General features: G+C 45.5%; 1 protein-coding gene across 1 annotated transcript in view; it reads left to right on the forward strand.

The window, feature by feature from the left end:
• The window catches only part of CHSY1 (chondroitin sulfate synthase 1), a 97,564-nt gene that overhangs the window by 4,904 nt on the left and 66,721 nt on the right, over positions 1 to 25,939 (forward strand). Inside the window, exon 2 of the mRNA XM_081838869.1 lies at positions 8,353 to 8,848. Coding sequence (XP_081694995.1) covers positions 8,353 to 8,848 — 496 coding nt within the window. The remainder of the gene's footprint in view (positions 1 to 8,352; positions 8,849 to 25,939) is intronic.

Consider the following 25,939-nt stretch of genomic DNA (forward strand, 5'->3'; position numbering starts at 1 on the left):
TAAATGCATGGTGTATTATTCAGCAAAACTGGTGCCTGCAATCCACCCGAGAGCCATGATTTAAGAGGCTTCCTTCATTCGTGGCTCATCTTTTTTCCTCCAAATCATTTAGGTGGCATCGATTAAGCACCCTTGTTCTCAGCGAGGCTGTAAGAAGCTAATGTTCATGTACTGAATTATAACTTTTGGCAAGGATTCTGGCACAAACGAGCCCGTAATTGAAACCAGCTCATTTTCTTTCCCCCTGCTTCTAACGGAGTGGAAGCTTTTAAAAATGTAATTGATTGATTAGGAAATTATTTTATTCCACTCACCCCCTGCCCTGACCCCTTTACCATATACAGAAAGTTCAACTCCCAGGGAGTGAATAGCTTAGCTGGTGGTAGTGGTGGGGTTTCTTATGGGCCTAGAATTGTGAAGATTGCAAAGGGAAGTGCTTTGTTAACTAACACACAGACATATACCGGCACACACCACCATAGTGTTGACCGTACAATACACAGAGATCCAAAGCAATTCATTGGCTCAGTCGTTTTTCAATACAGTGGTACCTCAGGTTAAGAACTTAATTTGTTCCGGAGGTCCGTTCTTAACCTGAAACTGTCCTTAACCTGAAGCACTACTTTAGCTAATGGGGCCTCCCGCTGCTGCCATGCCGCCGGAGCACAATTTCTGTTCTCATCCTGAAGCAAAGTTCTTAACCCGAGGTACTATTTCTGGGTTAGTGGAGTCTGTAACCTAAAGCATCTGTAACCCGAGGTACCACTGTATTGTAGCCAGAGATCTTTTTCAATGTTGCTACCTGGGTTATTTTAACTGGACATATCAGGATGCTGAACATGGGACCATCTCCTTTTAAATGTGTGTTTCCTTCCCCTGAAACATAGCCCTTTGTAGGCTACATAAGAAAAACACCTTGGGGGATCAGACCAATGGCCTATTTAGTCCAGCATCCTGTTCACGCAGTGGCCAGCCAGATGCCTGTGGGAATCTGTCAAGCAGGATCTGAGCACATGGGCATTTTCACCTCCTGTCGCTTCCAGCAACTGATATTCCGAAGCATTGCTGCCTCCAACCATGGAGGCAGGACATAGGCATCATGGCTAGTAGCTGTTGAGTCATAGCCATGTTGTCCTGGGTAAATCACCAGGCTTTTTAAACTCCAGCCTATTATCCCTTTTTTGAGACACCCCCCCCCATGCGCAAAACTCACATAGGTGACACCAAGTGTTGCATGTAACGGAAAGTATCCTTTTTGAGAACTTAACTCTCTTGATTTCCTGGAATCATAGAATTGTAAGAACTGGAAGGTACCCTGAGGTACCTTCGTCTAGTCCAACCCCCTGCAATGCAGAAATTCAGAGGAGGCTTTACTGGTTTGCTTATACTGGTATATAGGTAGCCTTCACTTGGTTGCTTTGTTCAGGTATGCACACATGCGTGTGACCCATGAGCTTTGCAGAGTTTCGTAGCAAAAGCAAGTTGCAGCCACTTCCTTGGCCTCACAGAGCTTGCAGTGGTGGAACTACCAATGGGGAGCACAATAGAAGAGATGGAAGTGGAGAGGCAGGCGAGGCGAATGTGTGTCAAGGTTATTATTTGCAATTAAGCATAACGTGTGTGTTTGTGTGTGTGTGCAGCAAAGGTGAGTTTTGAGGAACATTTTGAGGAAGAGAGGTGGTTTTGCATGCACTTTCAGAAACAAAAAGAGTTTGAGGCCTAAGGGCAGTAAGTGGGAATGGGAAGAGTATTTCAGGATGTAGGGGTGTGTTTGGCCAGCTCAGGATGGTAGAGTCAGAGGAGCAAAGAGCGGGGAAATAAGTACTCATATACAGGCTGGAGAAATGCTGCAGAGGCCTCTAAACAACTTGTGACCAGGATAGCTTAAGGACTGCCTGAGCCCTTACATCCCAGCCCCATCACCTGAGCCCTTACATCCCAGCCCCATCACCACTGTTTGTTGCCCCCTGAGTTGCAGAGTCCTGACTGGCATTAATTGTAAGCTGGGCATTTAGTCTCTCTGGTCCTCTGCTGTGCGACACTTTTCCAACAGAGATGCAGCAGAGGCAGCCTTGCTTTTTATTTCCAAGTGCCTCTTGAATACTTTTTTTTTTTATGCCAGCAGGCCTATTAATTTTTTTCTTGAGTAGCCAGTCATTTTAACGACTCTCTTGTATTGCTTTTAACCCCCCCCCAAATGCTGCTGTCCACTACCTCTGATCTTTTATGAAAAGGTGGTATATAAATGCTGTCTGTCTGTCTATCTATCTATCTATTCTATCATCTATCTATCTATATCTATCTATCTATCTATCTATCTATCTATCTAATAGTAAAGCTAAAGGCGAGGAGATTAAAATTAGATCCAGAAGGCGATGGGAAGCCAGTGTAAGGGTTTTAACAGCAGGAGGAGTGCATATATAGTCTGGAGCTACACATACTGCAGAATGAGGTGGTAGAGTCCTCTCGAGGTAGTAGAATGGACTGTACCACTTCAAACTGCTGGCATAGGGGTGCAGTGTTTGAATACTCCCTCATGTAAGAAGCAGACCTTCTTACATGACAGAAAACTAGCCCAGCAGGGAGTAGGCTGGGCTAGAACCTTAGGGTGCTAGGTTTTTTGTAGACAATTCCTCGCTGCTCCCCACACTGGGAGTGTACAGACGCTATCTTCTACTGCAGACTCTTGTGATACAATTCCACCCCTAATTTCTGCTACTTTGTAGGCCAGGTCTGAGACACTTAAAGCAGCAGCTGGGAGAAGGGCCAGAGCTCAATGGTGGAATATTTGCCTTCTCTGTAGAAGGTCCCTGGTCCAATTCCTGGCATCTCCTGGTAGGGCTGGGAATGTCCTCTGTCTGAAACAGTGGAAAGCTGCTGCCAGTCAGTGTCAACAAAACTGAGTTAGGTGGATCCATGGCCTGACTTCATATTAGGCAGCCTACCTTTGTTACGAACTGGCTGAGTTAGCTTTTTTAGTTAAAGTATCAATCACCAGATTTTCAGTGTCTGTGACACTGAGATGCTAGTCTCTTAGAGATGTTTAGTATCTCAGCTGTAAAGGTCCAGCCCTCCATAAATCTTGTTTGTGTGATCAACATTCTGCAAACAACAACAACAACAACAACTCCCTCATTTCCTTTCCAACACATGGTTCTTTATGTATTTTCTTTTTAAAATGTGCCAATGTTACCCCCCCCCCACCAAATGGATTGGGAGATGGTAAATAGGATGATAAGAAGAACCATGCTGGCTCAAGCCAGTGGTCCATCTAATTCAGCATCCTTTTCTCACAGTGGCCAACCAGTTGCCTATGGAAAGTCCACAAGGAGGGTAAAAGCCCAATCAGTCTTCTCTCCCGCCCATGTTCTCCAGCATCTGGTATTCAGAGGCAGTGCTGAGCTAGATGGACCAGTGACCAAACTAAGCGTAAGGCAGTGTTTCCAGTGTCCTAAATTAGACTTCCCTGTGGTAGTGGTTGTAGTACAGTCCAAAGGCCCGTCCGGTCTGGTAACCTGCCTTCACAGTGGCCAACCAGGTGCCTTTGGGAAGCCTGGAGTCAGGACCAAGATTATTGTTGATGAACTGGAAACTTAAGAAGATGCTTCACTCTAAAACCATAAAAAACAGTGACACCGTAAAGACTAATCCAACTCTTAAAATTATTGAAATTACAATACAGCTTCACTGCTGAGGAACCTCTACATGTCTTGACATTGAAATGCACATTGCAGAGGGATTTGGGTCACACAAATTGCTGGCTGGGTCTGTTGGTCTGAGGGAAGCTGTAGTCCCATGGATACTAAGCTGCTGAAGGCTGAGATAATATATCTATTTGGTATGTTTCAAATTCCCAGAAAACTCTTTTAAGAATATTGGCAATGGTCCTCTTTGCCTGATGAGTATCTGTCAGGCATCCTACAGCCTCATTTTATTGTGCACAGTATCCAGGTGAATATTTATTTCATCCACTGTGGAACCTAAGGTGGTGGTTTCCTTCCCCTGTTTTGTTTTATTTATTTTGTTTTTATTTATTTACAAGGTTTTTCTAAACTACCTCTAAAGAGCTCATTGTCATGCACATTCTTCCCCCTCCCTTATCATCTGAAAGATACTCGGAGTTGAGAGTGGATTTCATGCTCTTTATTCAGCTCATAGTGGTGAAGAGGAATGGAAGTTCCCCCAGAATGTCTCCTTTATATACATTATTTATGCAATGGGCCCCATGTGATTGGCTAATTCCGGGATTCTCCTGTAGGCCAATCAGGTTGTGGATTCACTTCCACCTGGAGCTGGATTGGGTGGCTCCTGTGAACCAATCAGACTGCTGCATTCTGGGTCCTATTGTTCTAGGACCAATCAGACTGCTGCATTCTGAATCCTATTGTTCTAGGACCAATCAGACTGCTGCATTTTGGATTCTATTCAACTCAGTACATAACATCATCCCAACAGCCCTGTGAGGTAGATTAGGCTGAGAGTTCTTGTCAGGCCCTTGGGATTTGAACCCAGGTCTCCCAATGCAGCACTCCGAACACTGCACCTATCCAGGTTACTGTGACCTGAGGTGGCCACCTGAGAAGAGTAACTCAAAGGAATTCCTCTGCAGATTAGCGTCTGTGGAACTGATTCCTTGAAGGCAGATGCTTAGAAAAACCACTGCCTTAGGTGTAGCTCGTCTTTTGTACAAATGAAACTGCCTGCCTGTATTTTCTGGCAGTCATGACTTGGAGCAGTTAATCTTTCATGGTGCAGGGAAGCAAGTAAGGGAATTAATTGGCTTTTGTAAAGGGAAGTCATTAAACAGGAGTAGCTGGGAGAACCTAATCTTGCCACTTTATCAGATGAATCTGCCTGGAGTGGGGGGTGGGGGAGCACTTTTATTAATCAAGGTTGCCTTCATAATGAAAGCAAGAACAGGGTTTTTTTTACACACACAAAATCCCACAACTTTGTGGCCTCTGAATGATTGCAGATCCCTACAGTTTCTGCCTTGAGTTTCTGTATTCCTGTGACACTCAGAGAAGGGAAGAAACCCAAAATTAATGTTTGTTTATCTCTTTCTGGCTTTGGTGGTTGTGGGGAAGAAGCTGCTTGGAGTTGACTTTTGTTTAATTTTAGGGGGGAGAAACTTTTGTTTCCTTGATACGATCTCTAAAGAATGAATCAAATATGTTCTGTGTTTGGTTGTTTTGAGACTACTTGCTCACAGTAAGCCGTAGTTGTGTCGGTCTGGGCTTACAAAGAATGAATTGGCAAGGTGAGAGAAAAGGGTAAGGGGCAGAGGAGAGTGGCCTATCCCCCTCCCCCAAAAATGCAATTGGGGGAGCATAAGAAAAGCCTGCTGGATCAGCCTTGTGGCCCATCTAGTCCAGCATCCTGTTCTCACAGTGGCCACCCAGATGCCCCAATAGGAATCCCGCAAGGAAGACTTGAACACAAGACCACTCTCTCCTCTTGCGGTCTCCAGCAACCACTTTTCAGAAGCACACAGGCTCCTGGCAGTGAAGGCAGAGTAGACATCATAGGAAGCGGCCCAAAAGAAAAGACCCTTTTTACAAACAGCCTGTCGCATCATTTAACAAAGAGGAAACGCATCACCAAGAAATAAGACAAAAGCGGGCACTGATTTGCATCTGCTAACTTATGTGTGTTGATACACTTTTAGAAATAATTACTGTAATTGAAACAGTAGGGAGGGACTGTGATCAGGTGGCCCAAGTGCCTGCTCAGTCTGTGCTGCTAACTGTTGATGAGCAACTTCAAGACCCCTCTTGTTCTCCTTTCTTGGTGGTGCCAAATGTCCAAATCTAACCTCTGTTCTTTTTTATTATTTTGACTGCCTGCTTTTACTGTAATGGTGCTTCGGCTGAAGCAAACACCTCCGTGACTTTCTGTATTCGCAGGAGGTCTGGCTCATCTCTGCTCACAGAAGTAGGATCTCAATAGATTCCCTATCTTAAATTGTGCCTTCTTATTTTCTAATTGGCTTGCCAGATACTTTGGATGCGCCTGGACAGCAAAAACGTTTAATAGCCTAAATTACACTTAACATATATTCGTTTTAAAGGACATTTTATTTATTTTCTGTCAGATTTCATTTTGTTGTTATCCAGTCCATATCTGTAGGACAGGCTGGGTTGATAGAATTCTGATAAATTAATCCATGGTGTTGACTTTAATATGTATTGGGCATATCAACAGCATTTTTTCTGCTCCTCCTTTATTATGCCGGAAAAACCCCCAAACCACTTTCATCTGTTTCCAAATAGGCTGGTAGTTTAAGTATATGTAAATTACTTTAAAATGTGTGAGTATTTTAAATTCTAATGCCACATAAAATAGTCAGCCTTTCCTTCCTTTTCTTAGTCATGTGTGAACAGATCAGTTTATTGTCTAAAATGATTGGTGAGCCCCCAGTATAAAATAGGAAGAACACGTTTAAAGAGTGCTTTATTTTTGCACCTCTTGAGTGTTTTCAGGTCAGATTCTGAACACCGATAATGTCTGGAACAAAGCTGTCTAACATAACTAAAAATGTTCTACCTTTCTGCAGGGAAGGAAGAAAAGGTGACGGCTATAAAACTATCTGGTTACTGAGCAGAGAGTTTTTCCCCTCATCTCTTCCTGCCAAAAGCACACTTCTTGTAGGTAGAAATTATAGGTGGAAATTTGAGAAGAGAACATTGGGTAGTCTAGACTTCATGGTCTTTGAAAGCCTGGAGCAGACACTGAATGTGTATGTTGGCCATAATTGTCCCTTGGGTGGCTCTTGTTTTTTGGGTCTGACTTGAGAGAGACCTGCAACAGAAACCTTGCATTACAGTGGCGACGGCAGTCTATGTTAAGTCACATTCTTCACCCCATACATTTAAAGCACCATGATGTCGCTTTCAACAGTCATGGCTTCCCCTAAAAAAAATCCTGAGAGTTGCAGTTTGTAAGGGTGCTGAGAATTGATAGGGCACAGCTACTGCCAGAAGTACAATTCCCAGAGTTTCCTGGGAAGAGGGATTGATTGTTAAACCACTTTGGGAACAATGTATGGTTTTGAGTGTGGCCTTGCTGCCCAGATTAGATTGGTTCTGCCATAATGCACTGTTGAGGGATTCTGAACAGATTTGCAGTGTGCCCAATCATTATTGCTTGTGACTGTTAAAATTATAGAATCTCATACTGAAATACATACCTGGTTGATTCAGACAAACACCAAGACAGTCTCTCCCGACTTGGTGCTCGCCAGATGTTTTGGCACCACAGCTCTTCATCAGCCTCAGCTGCCACGACTCACAAGCCTCTTAGAATGTCAACACACACGTAGATGAGGATGTCCTCCTAGACATTATGTGCTTGAACCTCCATAAAGCATTCAACAAACTCCCTTGCAGAAGGTCCTTGACTAAACCTTACATTCATGGGCTGAGCGTACACTGTCAGGAAGCGGCCTCAGGTTTGAGCCCCAGCCTCATCAGGTAGGGATGGGAATGTCCAAAGACTATGGCTCTGACTCTGTATAAGGCTGCTTCCTACGTTCATTCAAAGAATGACAAAATGTGAATTCATATGGGCCAGAAAGTGCTTGGTCTAAAGACTCTGGATTGTTTGTACCTGAAATTATTGGCTTATGGTCATGGGTGCATGTTTAAATGCCTAGGTTTCAGTCCTTTGGTCAAAAGAAGTGATTTGGGTTAATTTCTTAGATGGCTGCAGGACAAGAATTTCACCCCATCTGTCTTATCAGAGAAAGCCTCTTACAGTTCAGCAGGATCCGTCCTCAGGTCAGTGGGTAGGAAGCTTTAGAAATGAGATATAGATGAGATGCCCTCTTTTGCGATTTTGGTCACAATAAGCACAGCTCTACAGCCAGGGCAGAGGGCTCTTATCAATACAGTGAGTTAGACCCATTGGTCTAGCTAGCTTGGCTACACTGACTGGCAGCAGCTCTCCAGGGGTTCAGATGGAGTTCGCCCCCAGCCCTACCTGGAGATGTCAGGAATCGAACGTGGGACCTTCTGCCTGCAAAGCAAATGCTCTTCCACTGAGCTGGGGCCATTAAAGATCATGTGCCAATCAAAACACAGGCGAGGCCTCTTTGGTCATTACCAGACCCCACCTATCCAGTGCTTAGAGCAGCAGAGCATCTGCTTTCTCCCCAAGATCTTCAGGTAGGACTGGGAATATCCCCTGCCTGAACTCCTGCAGGGCATCAACCTGTCAGTCTGTGTAATGCTGAGCTAGATGGACCAATGGTTTGACTCAGTAGAAGGCAGCATCCTATGTTCCTATACTCTCTACGAATATGCACAAGCAGAGCGGTTTTGCGTAACTGGTTTTTGGTCTTCTACTCTGCAGAACGTGGTCCAGCACCATCCCTGGCAAGGTTGAGTTCTTCTCCAGCGAGGGCTCAGACACCTCTCTCCCCATCCCCATCGTGCCGCTGCCTGGTGTGGATGACTCTTACCCGCCCCAGAAGAAATCGTTCATGATGCTCAAGTACATGCATGACCACTACTTGGACCAGTACGAATGGTTCATGCGGGCCGACGACGATGTTTACGTCAAGGGGGACAAGCTGGAGAACTTCCTTCGGAGCTTGAACAGCAGCGAGCCCCTCTTCCTTGGGCAGACGGGTCTGGGCACCACGGAAGAAATGGGGAAGCTGGCCTTGGAGCCCGGGGAGAACTTCTGCATGGGGGGCCCAGGCGTCATCATGAGCCGGGAAGTCCTGCGGAGGATGGTCCCTCATATCGGGGAGTGCCTTCGAGAGATGTACACGACCCACGAGGATGTGGAGATTGGGAGATGCGTGCGGAGATTTGCAGGAGTGCAGTGCGTCTGGTCTTACGAGGTATGTAGCTGGTATGGTCCAGGGTAGTGGTGTGTGGGAGGAGGGGAGTGTTGAAGACTTCTTGCTATTTCCGCAGCAGGGTCCCTGTCTCCAGTATCCCAGAGTCTCTCAATCAGCATGGAAGGTGGGAGCATTTTGGCCACTGTGTGCTCCAAAGCTAAGCATTTAGGCACTGAAAACACAAGTTTCAAGAGAATGGTTTGCAAGTTCCATTGCACACCGTTCTCTTGAAACTTGTGCTTTCGGTGCTCCTGAAACTTGTGTTTTCAGTGCTTACATATAAAGGGACTTCATGGAAAACACAACTTAAGTCGCTCAGAAAGAAGACATTGGAACACTCCAAATTATTTGTCCATGGAGATCAGCATTGATGATTCTAGTGCCTCTTAATTAATTAATTAATTAATTAATTCTAGGTTGTTGTATAATCTTAGAAGGGGTGTCGCTGTAGCCATTATGAAGGAACCCTGAAATTCTGAATCTACCACTACACTAGTGCTGATGGGGAGAGCTTTCAATGTTTTTTAATACTTCTTTTTTAGCTCATATTAATGAAGAACTGTTGTGCTTTGAGAAAAATGCAAATTTAGGTGACATATCTGTCTGGAAATCTCTCTTGCTGTGTGTGTGTTCTCCCCCCTCCCCTGAGCAACCCACAGCATATGGACTGAAAACTAGTATTCCTCAAATTGTGTGCGATCGTTGGAGGCCTTCCAGGAAATCTGCTTTCAGATCTAATGGTTTTGATTTTGAGGAATTTCGGTTAAATTTTAATCTAGGCAAATATTCATCTCTGCATTGTGGGGTGGGGTGGGGTGGGGGGCGGATGAGAAAATTTTTGGCGTTCAGTACCCTTTGTTACATTTTGATTATGTTTGGTTTATAGGGACTGGGTTCAGGCAAAAGTTCATTGCAGTTCAGTAAGTCCCTAGCTTGCCTTAAGCTCTTTAGCACTGAGGCAAAGCCCAGAGGATAAGTGAAGGAGAAAATGTGGTTTTCTTTTCTTCTCTTATGGACATCTTGCTGAAGGCAGCAACTTGGCAAACTACCTCCCAAACTCAGGATGTGCGTGTGAGAAATCTTAAATTGAGATAGGAAGTTAAAGGTGTGGAGAATTCCCATTAATAATAATAATAATAATTTATAATTTGTACCCCGCCCATCTGGCTGGGTTTCCCCAGCCACTCTGGGCAGCTTCCACAGAAACTAAAAATACACTAAAATTACATTAGGCAATACGTCAATGTTTGGCTTATATAGATCTTAAATCTTCAGTGTTGCTTTGTTGTTGTTGTTTAGTCGTTTAGTTGTGTCCGACTCTTCGTGACCCCATGGACCAGAGCATGCCAGGCACTCCTGTCTTCCACTGCCTCCCGCAGTTTGGTCAAACTCATGCTGGTAGCTTCGAGAACACCATCCAACCATCTCGTCCTCTGTCGTCCCCTTCTCCTTGTGCCCTCCATCTTTTCCAGCATCAGGGTCTTTTCCAGGGAGTCTTTTCTTCTCATGAGGTGGCCAAAGTATTGGAGCCTCAGCTTCAGGATCTGTCCTTCCAGTGAGCACTCAGGGCTGATTTCCTTCAGAATGGATAGATTTGATCTTCTTGCAGTCCATGGGACTCTCAAGAGTCTCCTCCAGCACCATAATTCAAAAGTATCAATTCTTCTGTAATCAGCCTTCTTTATGGTCCAGCTCTCACTTAGGATAATGATTAACAGAACCTTCTCCAACCTGGTGCCTTCTAGGTATTTTGGGCTACAACTCCCACCAGCTGTATGATGGGATGATGGGAGTTGTAGTCCAAGATATCTGGAAGACTCCAGGCTTGGGGGAGGCCGTTTTCTTCAGCTCTCTTCTTTATAAGGAAAGGCAGCCAAAAAAATAGCATTGTTAGTCATCACTGCCACCATCTTATGTGTTTTAATTAGTGCCAGAGGCAGATCTAAATAATCTCTGGCATTTTAAATTTATTCCGAAAGGGAAGCAACCGTTGCTTCTTTGTCAGCCTGTGGTGCAACCTGCGATCTTTTTGCACCATGCAAAAGCCAACCAGTTTGCAAGAGCTTCCTGAATCACCTTGCAGATGGGACTTTAACATGCCCTGCGCCAGTGACACCCATTTCTTCCCCCCACCTCCCTTGCATTCCTCTTTCTCCTTTTTATTTTTTAGTGCTGAGCTTGAGGGAAAATACCCTGAAACCCGAAAGCTAGCTTTGGTATGCTTAGTTGACTGGTCTGTATTAGAGAGGTTATTCTGAAACTGTTCACATAAACTCTTACCTTTTCTCCCTGATCTCAGTTCCTGACTGATCAGAATCACTCTGTATTTCATCTTCCTGTTTTCAGACACGGTCTAAGTCACACACTCTTTCTCTCAAGTTTTGAGAACCCAGGTAGTCAACAAGAGGGGAAGGTTAAAACATGTACCTGCAAAATACACTCCTGTAAGAAACCAAACACGGGTGATGGGACGCGGGTGGCGCTATGGGTAAAACCTCAGTGCCTAGGGCTTGCCGATCGCATGGTTGGCGGTTCGAATCCCCACGGCGGGGTGAGCTCCCGTCTTTCGGTCCCAGCTCCTGCCCACCTAGCAGTTCGAAAGCACCCTTAAGTGCAAGTAGATAAATAGGTACCGCTTTATAGCGGGAAGGTAAACGGCGTTTCCGTGTGCTGTGCTGGTGCTGGCTCGCCAGAGCAGCTTTGTCATGCTGGCCACGTGACCCGGAAGTGTCTCCGGACAGCTCTGGCCCCCGGCCTCTTAAGTGAGATGGGCGCACAACCCTAGAGTCGGACACGACTGGCCTGTACGGACAGGGGTACCTTTACCTTTACCTTTAAGAAACCAAACAACCCCCGAGGAAGGAATTCAGTGGTCAAGCATCTGCCTTGCATGCAGGAGGTCCAAAGTACGACACCTGTGCCTCAAGGCAGAGCTGAGAGAGAGAGATTTTGTTTAAAATCTTGGGAAGCTGCTGCCAGTCAGTGTAGACTACTGAACTAGATGGATCAAGTTCCCTGTTTGAGCACCTGACTCACCACTGAGAGCTGAACAAGAAAATGAATGGGCTGTCACCATCCACCTATTTGCATTACCCATTTTTAAGGCAGGGGTTTGGAGAGTTGGGATTACTTTATCAGTAAAAAGGACACAGAAACATCCTCCCATGTGACCCCTATGAGAGCCAGTGTGGTGTAGTGGTTAAGAGCGGTAGTCTCGTAATCTGGGGGACCGTGTTCGTGTCTCCGCTCCTCCACCTGCAGCTGCTGGGTGACCTTGGGCAAGTCACACTTCTCTGATGTCTCTCAGCCCCACTCACCTCACAGAGTGTTTGTTGTGGGGGAGGAAGGGAAAGGAGAATGTTAGCCGCTTTGAGACTCCTTTGGGTAGTGATAAAGCGGGATATCAAATCCAACCTCTTCTACTCTTCTTCTTCTTCCCTAGTCCATTGCTCAAAACACTTTCCTCTTTTTGACTCTGGAAGTAAACTGAGATGATAGAATAGTGTTTGCTGTTCTCTAAGAGTAGAGGAGATACATTTTGATTTAGTTTTTTTTCATTTGTATGCCGCTTTCCCACAGTGAGACATTTCCAAAATAGCTTGCAAGAAACAAAATGCAGAACTTTGAGGGTGTGTTCACGCGCAGTAGAGAAAAACCAGTTTGCAAAAAGTACCAATACATACATAGAGGACGAAACTATGGAATTCACTGCCACAGGAGGCAGTGATGGCCACCAACTTGAATGGCTTTAAAAGAGGGTCGGGCAGATTCCTGGAGGTTAAGTCTATCAGTGACTACTAGTCATGGTGGTTATGCTCTGCCTCCACTTTGAGAGGCAGCAGTGCTTCTAAATAGCAGTTGCAGGGGACCACAGGAAGGGAGAGCATTCTTGCACACGGTAACTGCTTGAGGGTTTCCCATGGGCATCTGGCAGGCCTCTGAGAAACAGGATGCTGGACTGGCTGGACCATTGGTCTGATGCAGCGGGGCTCTTCTTATAGTCTTAAAAGTAAAGGTAAAGGGACAACTGGCCATTAGGCCCAGTCGTGACTGACTCTGGGGTTGCGGCGCTCATCTCGCTTTATTGGCCGAGGGAGCCGGCGTATGGCATTTGGCCAACATGACTAAGCTGCTTCTGGAGAACCAGAGCAGCGCACGAAAATGCCCCGCACTTTGATGTGCTTTCGAACTGCTAGGTTGGCAGGAGCAGGGACCGAGCAATGGGAGCTCACCCCCGTCGCGGGGATTCGAACCACTGACCTTCTGATTGGCAAGTCCTAGGCTCTGTGGTTTAATCCACAGCACAACCCGCGTCCCTTTCTTAGAGTCTTACATATCAGCTATTTAGCAAACGCAGAATAAATTCAATATTACCAAAAGTAAAACCATCTAGACACAAATATATAAGTACAGAGCAAAGAGAAAGCTAATGTGCAGTAAATTTCCAGTTTGCTGAAAGAGCTTCAGCAGACTGGTTTAAATAGATTTCAGAAGGGAGGAGGTCTTCCTTACCAGGTTGGATGATTTAACAGCTGGCTCCAGAGGAGGCCGACAGCTGCAAAAGGGAAATGCTTGGTGGAGGCGGGTAGAGACTGATGGCAAGTCCTCTTCCTTGGCCTCCCAGAAGTTCCATTTGCTTGTGGCAGTCCACATTTCATTTACTGTTAAGCTACAATGCACACACCCCATTCTATATGTGCATGACGTGTATTTTATATATATCAGACATGTTCAACCGGTCGACCGCGATTGACAGGTAGAACGCCGAGGTGTTGCAGGTCAATCGTGCGATTGAAGAAATTGATCGCCTGTGCGCTCCTGATCAGTCGCTCCATGCCCTGCCCCCAGCGCTATGTCCCAATTCCGCTGCCTCCGTGAAAGCTTGTATTCCCTCCCTTAGTGTAGTGTTGTTGTAGAGTTTTTATGCACCCCCAGAAAAAAATAGCTCAACAACTCTGGGCAATGACAATGGGTAGATCACTGCCAGTTTTATTATACTGGGAGTAGATCGCAGTCTATAGAGAGTTGGACATGCCTGATATATATGAATGAAAAGAGGCCACTTTTGTTTCTCATTTGGCCCTATTGTAGGCTATTTACCAGTATACAGAGGTCAAACCTTGAAAGCCAAGTGAGAATCTACTAAAGGGCGTCTGTAGCCTGCCTTGAACATAATGTGGGCAGATGGCAGCTAAGCGATGGCACAGAAAGGTAATCTCTATGCCACCCCACGATACTACTTGCCGGCGATTGTGCTCAGCTTTGCCCTGAGAAAGTAGCTTTCTTTCTCTTTCACCAGAGATTATAAAAGGAATTGTGCAGCTGTACTTCTTATAAAAGACAGGGCGTTCTTTATTAGTCTGGCTACGCTACTTTTATATCCTTGTATCTTCCGAATGACCTTCATCGGGTGATAGTAGAGAGGAGGAGACAGGGTAGACATTGCAGCTGCTTTGTATATATGGGGTTGGTGCCTGGGAAGAAGGGGAGGTCAGCTTTCGTGAGAAGATGCACTGTTAATCTGCTTCCAGTTAGTTAGAATGACCTCTCCTAAGGGAATAAGCTGTTGGCTGTTGAAACTGATAGGGCATTGGCGTGCAATGCAGGCGATGGCAAGCTGAATGGGTGGTTGTGTGGGGAAAGGACCTTACGGTGATTTGTCTGGGAAATTTCATTTGTTCTTTTCTTAAGAACTTTATGGCTTGCAGCCAGAAGACCACTGTAATCTAAAAGCAAAATAAATTGGGCATCCATAAACATAGAAATAATAAAGTGAAAAGGTATATTATGATGATAACATCACAACCTCCCATTCAAGTTAAAAGCAAATACAATAAATCCTCTCTTTATCAAAGTCAACAACAAAATGTTTTAAACTCAAAAGTACCTCTGACATACTCAGTATCAAAAAAGATGATCAAGAACTTGGGGCACTCCATATGCTGGTCTTGAATTTTCTTTTCTTCTAACAATAGGCATTTCATAGTGTTGTAAAGTCATGGAATACTCTGTGTTCTTGTTTGCAATTTCCCTTTAAAGGAAGGGAGATTCTGGGTCTTTATGAGCAAAGTTTCTTCCTCTTCCCATTGCGTTTTTAAAACTGAAAGTGGGTTTGTTTGTTTGTTCCTGTTTCTGCATCTTGCAAGTCTTAGCAACTTATCCTTGTGAAAATAACACACACACACACCAAAGTATTTCTGAAGCTGGAAATGAAAACAAAGGGCTGGTGGGGGGAGCTGCCCAAAATAAACCTCTGTGTGGTTTACAAAGGTGCGAGTGATGGGCAGGCTTCTCTTTTGCACAGAGTATTTTGGGTTCTGGATGGGCACCCCACCGAAAAAAAATAGCTCCTACTCTTCCTTTACCAAAGTGGAACCTTATGACTTTGATGGAAACTCTTGCGCATAGTGTGTCTCCTGGCAAAACGGCACTAAGGCTGCCAGAAACAATCCCATCCACCGATCCGCAGCCTTCTTTTTTCATCAGCGCAGGCTGCATTAAAACCTGGCTGCTGTCTTGAGGGCTGCAGGAACTATGATTCCCTGGACTGCTGCCCCTGTAGGGCAAACTGCAGGCCAGGGTAAGTTTTTCTAGGACCCATAATTGCTCTCCCCTCCCAGGCCAACCCTTCCCACCCCCAACCCCATGCTCAAAGGCTTTGGGTCAGACTAGAGCTTTCCCCCATACAATTCTTGCCTAGAGCACTGGTTTTCAGGTCTTGTCCTGATCCAAGGTGGGTTGCAACAGGAGCATTCCCACAATACAAATATATATTAAGAATGGGGTCCTCAGATGCATGTCTGTGTCAAACGTGAGTCCTGAGTCTGAATAGATTGAAGATATGTGGCCTAGAGGTTCCTGGTTCTCATTCCAGAGCTATCTTAGACCCAGCACTGATAAGTTGTTCTCTGTGTGCTCCAGGTAATGCACACAGCTATGGCAAGGTCTGAGCTCAGTGGCAGAGCATCTGCATCGCATGCAGAAGATTTCCGGTTCCATCCCCAACATCTCCACATTGGAGTGGAAGAAATCCTGGCTGTGAACTGGAGAGCTTCTGTCTGTAGACAATACTGAGGTCAATGGACCAATAGCCTGACCCAGGGACATAGGACACCTCTTTATACCGTATCCTATGTTTTCCCAATGCGGTTTAGAACATAAGAAGAGCCCTGCTGGATTAGGCCAGTGACCCATCTAGTCCAGCATCTTCTTCTCGCAGTGGCCAACTAACGGGAAGCACACAAGTAGGACCTGAATGCAGCAGCTCTCTTCCCTCCAGCAGTTTCCAGCAGCTGCTGTTCAGATGCATACCTCCTCAGACAGTAGAGGTAAACCATAGCCATTAGGGTTTGTGACACAATTCCTATGTGTCATTCCCTTATCCTTTGTTGCGTCTTTTCTTGCATTGCTGCAGGCTTTTTTTTTGCTCACAGTCATGTTCTTGATTGTTGCTGTTATGCAGTTGTGCGGAACCTTTTTTACCCAAAGGACTGCATTTGTCTGTGGGAAACTTCTCAAGGGAAACACGCCAGTGGCTAGCAGGTCCAGAGGCAAGAGAACATGGGGCAGATCAGTGGGTGTAGCTCTTACCTTTGTACTGTAGGCTTTTTTTTTTAAAAAAAGATTTTATTAAGTACAGTGGTACCTTGGGTTACAGACGCTTCAGTTTACAGACGCTTCAGATTACAGACGCCACTAACCCAGAAATAGTACCTCGGGTTAAGAACTTTGCTTCAGGATGAGAACAGAAATTGTGTGGCAGCGGGAGGCCCCATTAGCTAAAGTGGTACCTCAGGTTAAGAACAGTTTCAGGTTAAGAACGGACCTCCAGAACGAATTAAGTTCTTAACCCGAGATACCACTGTAATCAAAATATTTTACGATGAAGCAAAGGCTACATTTGTTTTTATTTAACACACACTATGTACATACAGATAATATATTATGCACACACAAAACCCACCAGTGGTGCAAATCATTGCTCAGAGGCTTACACAGTACAGTGGTACCTCGGGTTAAGAACTTAATTCGTTCTGGGGGTCTGTTTTTAATCTGAAACTGTTCTTAACCTGAAGACCACTTTAGCTAATGGGGCCTCCTGCTGCCACCGCGCCGCTGCCGCATGATTTATGTTCTCATCCTGAAGCAAAGTTCTTAACCCGAGGTAATATTTCTGGATTAACAGAGTAACCTGAAGCGTATGTAACCCGAGGTACCACTGTAATGCCTAGCGATAGCAGGAAGTTCTGTTTTGGTATTTGCTTTCCTTCCCCATCCCTAGGTTTGACTGCGCAGATGGGCAATTGCTTTTCAAGACCAACGACCAAGACTATCCATAATTCAGGTTTTCTTCCACAGTGGAAGAAAGGGGGTGGAAAGGAGTTGATAGGCTTCTTTCATTTGTGTAGGTTATGAAGTCATACCACAGAAGTGTACAAAACAGAAGAAAAAGTTCCACTCCCTTTAACAGAATAGGCAAAATAAGGTTTTTTGCAAACATGAAAATAATATTTTTTATTCCATAAGATAAAATGCACACTATAGACAAATGTTAAGAATGCGCTCTTGTGTTTGCTTATAGGCCAAATGCCAACTAAAAGTGAGTGCTCCTCAGATTTCCCAGACTGATTTAACAGTCAGTCCCTCTTCCCAGGGAACTCTGGAAATTGAAGTTCTGTGAAGGAGAATACAGGATCTCCTAACACCTCTTGGCAGGCTTATCGTATTACAGTCCACAGGATTGATACCGCTTCATATGTGTGGTGCAGAAGGGACCTCTGAAAGTGGTGCAGCATAGCAGTGAGACAGGGGTCTTCCTCTTACTGTTGTGATAAGACTATCAGTGGCAGCAGAGTTGCTGCAATAGAGGGTAAGAAAGGAGTAAGCAGTGTCTGGCACACCTGCCAGACATGGTGGTGCTTTAGACTAGCAAGCAATGCAAGGTGGGGTTCCTTGTTTGACTGACATTTTGCAAACAAATATCGTGAGCTCTGCAGCTTCTCAGTTGCCATGCTTAGCCTTAATTGAGCCTTAAAGCAGTCTCCAGAATTTTTAGCAGTAAAAGCTTTTCTGAACCCCCTGATGGTGTGAACTTTCTTGGCAGCCAGCTGGAGCCTCTCAAAATCTTGCCAGGAATCCTGATTGTCTAAAAGGGTAGGGATTATCTCCTTGCCCTGGCTGGGACAAAGTGACCTTTAAAGTTTTTGCTTCCCAAGCCCAGGGACGTGGCACAGAGTACCAGTCTGCCGTACTGCTAATATGGTTTGAGCTTTTGAGGAAGTTTAAATGGCTCGTTGGTTTTGTTTGGAGTGAAACAATGAATTTCTGCTACAGTTTTTGTTTTTGTTTTTTTTAAAAAAAGATTTTCTGTGGCTATTGCCACTTTAAATCATCTTTATTGTCAAGGATTTGCTGTGTGGTTTTAGCAACAATAAAAAGAGAGAGTTTTCTATTGTCCTTAGTGTTGGAGGACTGGATAGCTGTGGCTCTGCCAATCTCATCACAGCTCAATCTTTTCTCATTGAGCAGTGAAGAGTCTTGGAAAAAACTGCCTTTCCCCCCTACGTCCTTGGCAGTAGCTATTTTAAAACTTTTTAAATATTTTAGTAGGCCAGGATATATTGTCTTAAATTGCTATCAAAATAGCTGGGTGCTGCCCTAGGTAGAGTTGAGGGCCTGTTTAAGTGCTTAGCAGAATCAAGCGATGGGAGAGAGAGAAAAATTCCCCTCCCTGGATTATATCAGTCTGGGGTGCAAGGGGAAAGGAGGAATCTTTAAATAGTCATCTATCTATCTTTTGCACATTGAAGACTAGCCTAAGAGGGTGTACAATTGGCTTTCAATCAAGCTACACTCACCCTGAATGGGAAAATCTGTGCACGTTCTTATGTGTGTTTTCTTGCAAATCAGGGGTGAGGAACCTGTGGCTCTACAGATGATGTTGATGGACTCCAGCTCCCTTCAGGCCAAAGCAGCAAGGCTAATAGTCGGGGTGATGAGATTTGTAGTCCAGCAGGCCACCAGTTCCCCATGCCTATTGTAAACAAATGCTCCTCTTTTTCCTGTTTTCTTCTGTCTGTCAGTGGCCTCTCCTTCGTTACCCTTCGCCCATCCTGTTCGGGGCCATTTTCCAAATTGTGGACTAGGGATGAGCATGTGAGGTTGCCTTATGCTGTGCCCAGATCATTGTTTCCATCTGGCCCTATGATGCCTGCTCTGGCTGGAAGCAGAATTCAAAGCTGAAGTCTTTCCCAACCCTCCTCATCCTGAAATGCCAGGGTTTTGCATGCAAAGCATAACTCACTGCGTTACAGCACCTTTCCAAACGACGTAGAGCAGGTGCTGTGGGGGACCTTTGGCCCCCCAGGTGTTGCTGGACTACAACTCCCACCCACTCCCTCCAAGAACCTTATGCATGCCAACTTTCTGCCCCACTTTGACTTGTTGAGTGTGAATTTCTGAAAGGGCGTTTGAAGTGTGTTCGGGTGAGTGTGCTTAGAAGTCTCCCTCCAAGAATCCTGATTATCCAGAGCTTCTGGATGCAGGGAGGTTTCTAAGTGATCAGCTGAAGGCAATTAGAAGATCCCTTTGGACCTTTGCACTCTGTGCAAAGGTTAGAGAGGTGGAATGCACTTGGCATGCACTTGGGAGGAGGGGCTTGCACACCCTCCCCCTCCCCTCTTAAAGCCCATTCATGTTTGCTCCAAACACATGAACAGGGCTTCTGTTAATTAGGCTAGCCTTGTTCCAACCCATGCCAAAGTCCTCTTATCTTTGGAAAATGTTGAAGGAGGGGCACAGCGACTCGGGGACAACTGGGGAAAGTCTCACTGGTGCTTAACAACAAATTAAAGGTAAAGGTAAAGGTACCCCTGCCCGTTCGGGCCAGTCTTGCCAGACTCTAGGGTTGGGCGCTCATCTCACTCTATAGGCCGGGAGCCAGCGCTGTCCGCAGACACTTCTGGGTCACGTGGCCAGCGTGACAAGCTGCATCTGGCGAGCCAGCGCAGCACACGGAACGCCGTTTACCTTCCCGCTGGTAAGCGGTCCCTATTTATCTACTTGCACCCGGAGGTGCTTTCGAACTGCTAGGTTGGCAGGCGCTGGGACCGAACGACGGGAGAGCGCCCCGCTGCGGGGATTCGAACCGCCGACCATGCGATCGGCAAGTCCTAGGCGCTGATGTTTTACCCACAGTGCCACCCGCGTCCCAAACAACAAATTAGCAGCTCTTAAATAACAGCTTACGCTTGGACAAGAAACTGGGCCTATAACCTAATAGGGTCGTAATGTTATTTAGATAAGGCCAGCTCTGCTGGCAGTAGTCATATTTATTTATTTTTATTTTTAAATAACGTTATTCTGCCAAGCCAGCCAACTCTAATAGTTTTTGTGTGGGCTTCTGTTATTAGCCCCATTGCAGCGGTTTGTGAATGCAGTTGGCAAGTAAGTCAGCCCTACAGAGAAAATGGGCTGCGTGTAAAGTATTGAAGGCTTTTTCTTTTTTTCATATCGATTGCAGTATAATTCTAGAAAAGCAACCCTTGCTTTATTAGCTTTTAACAGGCGCACAGCTCTGAATGTGAATGCAGGAAGTGCCTTTTGGTTTTAATGTGTGTTTTAAAAAATTGCTTCTAATAATAATCTTTGTTCATCCAAGCCCTTCTGTCACAGCACCTTCCTGAAAGGAACAAGTTTTCTTTGTTGAATAACAGTGAAAGTTTTCCAGAGAGAGAGTGTGTGAGTAACTTAGTATGGGCATGACCGGCAGGGATATTGCTGTTCTGTGAATAGCACTTCCACACTAATGAAGCATTGCAGCATTGGGCCGTGATTAATTACTTGGCAACAAGCCCTTGCAAACAAAAAAACAAAAAACAACCTTGAAGCAGACCAAAATGCTTTGGCTGTGTGTATCGCCCTATCAAGTTGGCGTGGAATGTTAACGGGAAGGCATTGCATGAAGCTGTGACTGTTATGTTGACTTCTTGAGAGCATAGTGGTATGCATTTCAATGGCGGCTCCTGTGTGATATTATCAATAATAATAGTAATAGTAATAATAATAAATAATAATTTGTATACCACACTGTACCCCTAGATCTCAGGGCGTTTCACAATATAAAATCACAATATAAAAGAACTCAAAATGCGTATTAAAAAGAAAAACAAAGACAATCCAATAATCTCCCCTTCCACAACACATTTTAAAAAGGCATCAGATGTCAATCCGGTAAAAGCCTGGTTAAAGAGGAACGTTTTCGTCTAGCGCCTAAAAATGTGTAATGAAGGCAGCAGTCGAACTTCCCTGAGGAGCGCATTCCACAAATGGGGAGCCACTGCAGAAAAGGCCCGTTCACATGTTGCCACCCTCTGGACCTCTCGCAGAGGAGGCACATGAAGAAGGGCCTCAGAAGATGATCTCAGGGTCCGGGAGGGTTCATATGGCGCAAGGCGGTCCTTGAGGTATTGCGGTCCAGGTTTTAAACTAGGGAGCGGGCAACCTCAAGGGCCAAGTGCGGCCCTCCAAGCCTCTCTTGTCTGGTCAGCAGGATTCTCCCCATGCCACAAACCTTAGTCTAGGCCTCTCTTCACACCCTCCTTGAGTGTCTTTGCCCAGCTGGAGCGCATCCTTGACTTCCAATACTGCTTCTTTCTTGCCTGGCTGGAGGATTAAAGAAGGATGTCTAGAAACTAACCCACTGTATAACAAGTAAAAACCTGGATTCATTGTGTAGGGTGTGTTTTTTTGGGGGGGGGGGCTATGATTCTGAACGTTCTTTTGTATGTCAGAGGTCTATATTATTATAGCCTCTGAAGGGACTTAAAGGAATGGCCCATAACATAAAGCTCTCCAACATCGAACAGGAGTACTCAGTTAAGGATTTTGCATAAGTGATATAATTTATGTAAGTGTCACAACATTAATAAAACCAAGCGCTGTCCTTCTGAAGTTCTGTGCCACCACAAAACCTCTCCCTGAAGCTTGGTCTTTCTTCTGGCTGGAGAGGAAATTGTCTCATCTCATTCACCTCAGCTCCACAGCTGTTTTCTCAAAAGGGTTGGTGTTCAGGAAACTGAAACCTGCAGCCCTTCATAATGCAAAGGATATCCACAGACAATGTGGAACGGGGGGAAATTTCCCCACTCATTTTAAAACTTTAAGGGGAAACCTCAGTACTAACCTGCTCTTATGGAAAGGAGACCACAGGCACAACCCCAACTCTTCTGAGGTAAAAAAAACAACCACCCCATAATGGTGGCCACTCTCTGCCTCAACTCTCCCCCCTGCACATGAGCACTTTTCGCTCTGGGTCTGCCCACTACTGGCATGTGGCCCTCAGAAGATTGCCTGGAAGGGCATGTGGCCCTTGTTTCAAACCACAGACTTAGGTTGTTGGGTCTAGCAGGGTGTGTTGTCCGCTTAATAGTAACATAGGAATCTGCTCAGGTTATTTGGTTGCTGCAGTACTGGCTTCTTTAACTGCCTCTCTAAGGTCTTGGGCAGAGGTCTTCTGCTGGAGCCTTTAGTGGAGTTGTTCGTTTATTTATTTAAAGTATTTATTTATTTTTACCTTGCTTTTGTTCAGTGCTTTGCGTCTGTAGAGGAGGTGGGTGAGAATTATATGGACTTGCTGGCTTCTTTCCTCCCATCATCCGCCCTCTTAAGAGACTCAAAATGATGCCACTAAACTAGTCTTTCTCTCAGTGTTGCTCCTTTCTGTTCTGTCTCCATAATGGTTTCCAGTCACTTTCTGTGTTAAAGCTCCTGGTCACCCCTTGTCACCCCAGATTCATCGTGTTGCCCCTTGCTTCTTTCTTTAGATATGCTTCAGATGTTAACATCGGCATCAAAAGTACAGGAAATGCAGCTACCCCTTATTTTTAAATGTTTCTCTGCATGTCTGTCTTGTATGAAATGGATCTTTTGCATCTCTCTGTCAGTGAGGAGGTGTGTCATGCACTCGGTTTGCAATTTGGAGCTGTGTCACGAGACTGGAAGAACGAGCCAGCTGCACTTCCTGTTTGCACCATAGCCACATCTAAAAGCATGCTTATCACACAGTGTGGCTGGAGGTAAAATGTGCCTTGGAGCACCGTCTCTTTCTATTCACATCCAATCCTCCCAACCTTGTTGCATCTTATATGTGTTCTAAAAAAGGAGACGTGGTAGATAGGTTGCTTGGCTCAGTGAGCAAGTGTTTGTAAGTGAGCTTCATCTTCTTTCCAATAGTTCTCTGTTGCAAATGTATTTTTAAATCCAAGACCTGAGAAAATGGACCCTGCTCAGAAAAAATCATTTTTTTATATAAAATAAATTAAGGCTTGCTCAGTGACCTTCTTATGGCTTATGTAGGCTCAAAGAGAGCTGAGGGGGGGGGGATTCTAGCTTGTGCTGGAACAGTATGTGAAGCCTGATGCTAAGATGAGCCTGATAGAATCTCCAAACCTCATCCTCTCACATCTGCCCTCTAATCGTTTATGAGAAGAGGTAGCCTGAGATTGTATCTCCCCTGGCCAAAAATAACTCTGTAGCATCCCCTGGCTGTATATGCACGGTTTTTTTTCAGCTTGAACATCTGTTGAGCGAGAAGAGAAGATGTTCTCCTTACCGCAAAAGAAACAAGTTTTTCTTTTCGGTGTCTGAGACCATGATCCTTTGCTTTGCCACGCAATGGCAGCACAGCAAAGCCTCACCCACACCATAAATTTAAAACACATTTATACCACATTAACAGTCATGGGGAATCCTAGAAACAGTTGTTTGTTAGAGATGCTGGGAACAGTAGCTCTGTGCATTTTACCACCTTCAGCTGCACTTCCTAGGATTCTATGGGGGGAGCCACGACTGTTAAAGCGGTGTAAATATCTGGGGTGGATGTGACACAAATGTGGCTTTCCTTTCTTTCCCCCCAGTGCAAAGAAAGATCCAATCCTCCATCCGTATTTGATGTAGTTTTGCGCAAGAGACATTTTATGGGGTTGGGAAGGGAAGAAGCGCACGGTCAGCCAATGATCCTAAGGTCATAGGAGGATTGGTAGCCCTGTTGGTCTTTAAATTTGGTTGCTACTGTAATTGCTGGTGGATTTTGAAAGCATCTCAGGAGCAGTTCAGCCGTTTGAGTCCCATGGAAGGCAGTGATGGACACCAGCTTGTTGTTGTTGTTTAGTCGTTTTGTCGTGTCCGACTCTTCATCATCCTATGGACCAGAGCACGCCAGGCACTCCTGTCTTCCACTGCCTCCCGCAGTTTGGTCAGACTCATGTTTGTAGCTTCGAGAACACCGTCCAACCATCTCGTCCTCTGTCGTCCCCTTCTCCTTGTGCCCTCCATCTTTCCCAACATCAGGGTCTTTTCCAGGGAGTCTTCTCTTCTCATGAGGTGGCCAAAGTATTGGAGCCTCAGCTTCAGGATCTGTCCTTCCAGTGAGCACTCAGGGCTGATTTCCTTAAGAATGGAGAGGTTTGATCTTCTTGCAGTCCATGGGACTCTCAAGAGTCTCCTCCAGCACCATAATTCAAAAGCATCAATGGCTACTAACTATGATGGCAATGCTCTACCTCCATAGATGCTGCATTAGATGGGCCATTGGGCTGATTCCAGCAAGGTCTTCTTATGTTCTTATGAACATGGCGGTTAATAATGGTACCTGCCACAGTGATGGGTGGGGTTGAGTGCCCTTAACTGCACCAGTTTAATCCCCTCCCAAGCATGAATTGCAGGATTTACTCCCATATAGTAGAAACGAAAGGGATGTGTACCCAAAAGAAGCATGGCTGGATTGGTGGTTTAGTTTGCTCTGTGCTCAGCTATTTGCCCTCTCATCTGCATCACCCCAAGTTCTGTTCTGCTTTCTTGGGCGTGCAAAGTGTGATGGAAATAAAATAGTTCCCTAGGAGCCAACTTTCACATAGATAGTTACAGCTCTCTATGTTTGCATTTATTTCTGTGGTTTTCAAAGAATCTAGTTTCTACCGGGGGTAGTTCAGTCGGTAGAGCATGAGACCCTGAATCTCAAGGACATGGGTTCGAGCCCCATGTTGGGCAGAAGATTCCTGCATTGTCGGGGGTTGGACTAGAGCAGGAATAGGCAAACTCGGCCCTCCAGATGTTTTGGGACTACAATTCCCATTATCCCTGACCACTGGTCCTGTCGGCTAGGATTCATGGGAGTTGTAGTCCCAAAAGCATCTGGAGGGCCAAGTTTGCCTATGCCTGGACTAGATCCCCCTTGGGGCCCCTTCCAGCTCTTTGTTTCTGTGATACACAGACACACCTCTTTCCCTATTCTCCATGCAGATATGTAAGAGGTATTATCAGCATTCAAGGACACACTCCAGTCAGCAGATCTAGTAAGAGAAGTGGCCTGTGGAGAGGGAATGTGGCTTGGCAAAAGCTCCAAGAGCCACATAGAAAGACTTGGAGGGCCACATTTTGTCCACGGGGCCTGATGCTCCCCACTCCTTGCCTATAGCAAGGGATGACCCAGATAATTTCATTGATATACTAGGTCTATACAGGGGCAGACGGTCTTTCAGATACCCCCACCAGCTTTGCCCCAAGGTGGTGGTTACCTTCCACCAAGCAGTTCTTGTCCCACGCCTAGCTGTTACGTCCGAACAATGCCCGGAAGACAAAGAGTTAGGTGTTCAGTATAGAGCCAAGCAAAGTTGAAGCCAGTGAGCAGAGGAAAAGGAGGAATTCTAGAGGTTAGTGTTAAAAATAAATAAGACAGTTCCCTGATCAACTTTCTGCTTGGGCTATCGAGAGGCATATTTCGCCTGCAGAAATAGCCATGTTCCTCTGGGACTGACACAAAGACTCTTTTGTAGCTGCTCTGCCGCACATCTGTTTTGGCTTCGAACCATTAAAGCGCTGCATCCCCCCCCCCCCCGGAGAATGATTCCGCACCCCCAAGCAGATTATTTTGTAACTTTGTCTTGCTGGGTGTATGTGTATCATATTTCCTACCACCCCCCACTAAACATACACACCTGACAATAAACCCCAGGCCATAATTGAGTTCCCACACTACAGTTTGCAAATAGTTACACAGTGGTCTCGCCATGGGTCCCTCCCCACCTGTATGCT

The sequence above is a fragment of the Podarcis erhardii genome (assembly GCF_964252035.2).
Source record: "Podarcis erhardii genome assembly, chromosome: 14".
NCBI lineage: Eukaryota > Metazoa > Chordata > Lepidosauria > Squamata > Lacertidae > Podarcis > Podarcis erhardii.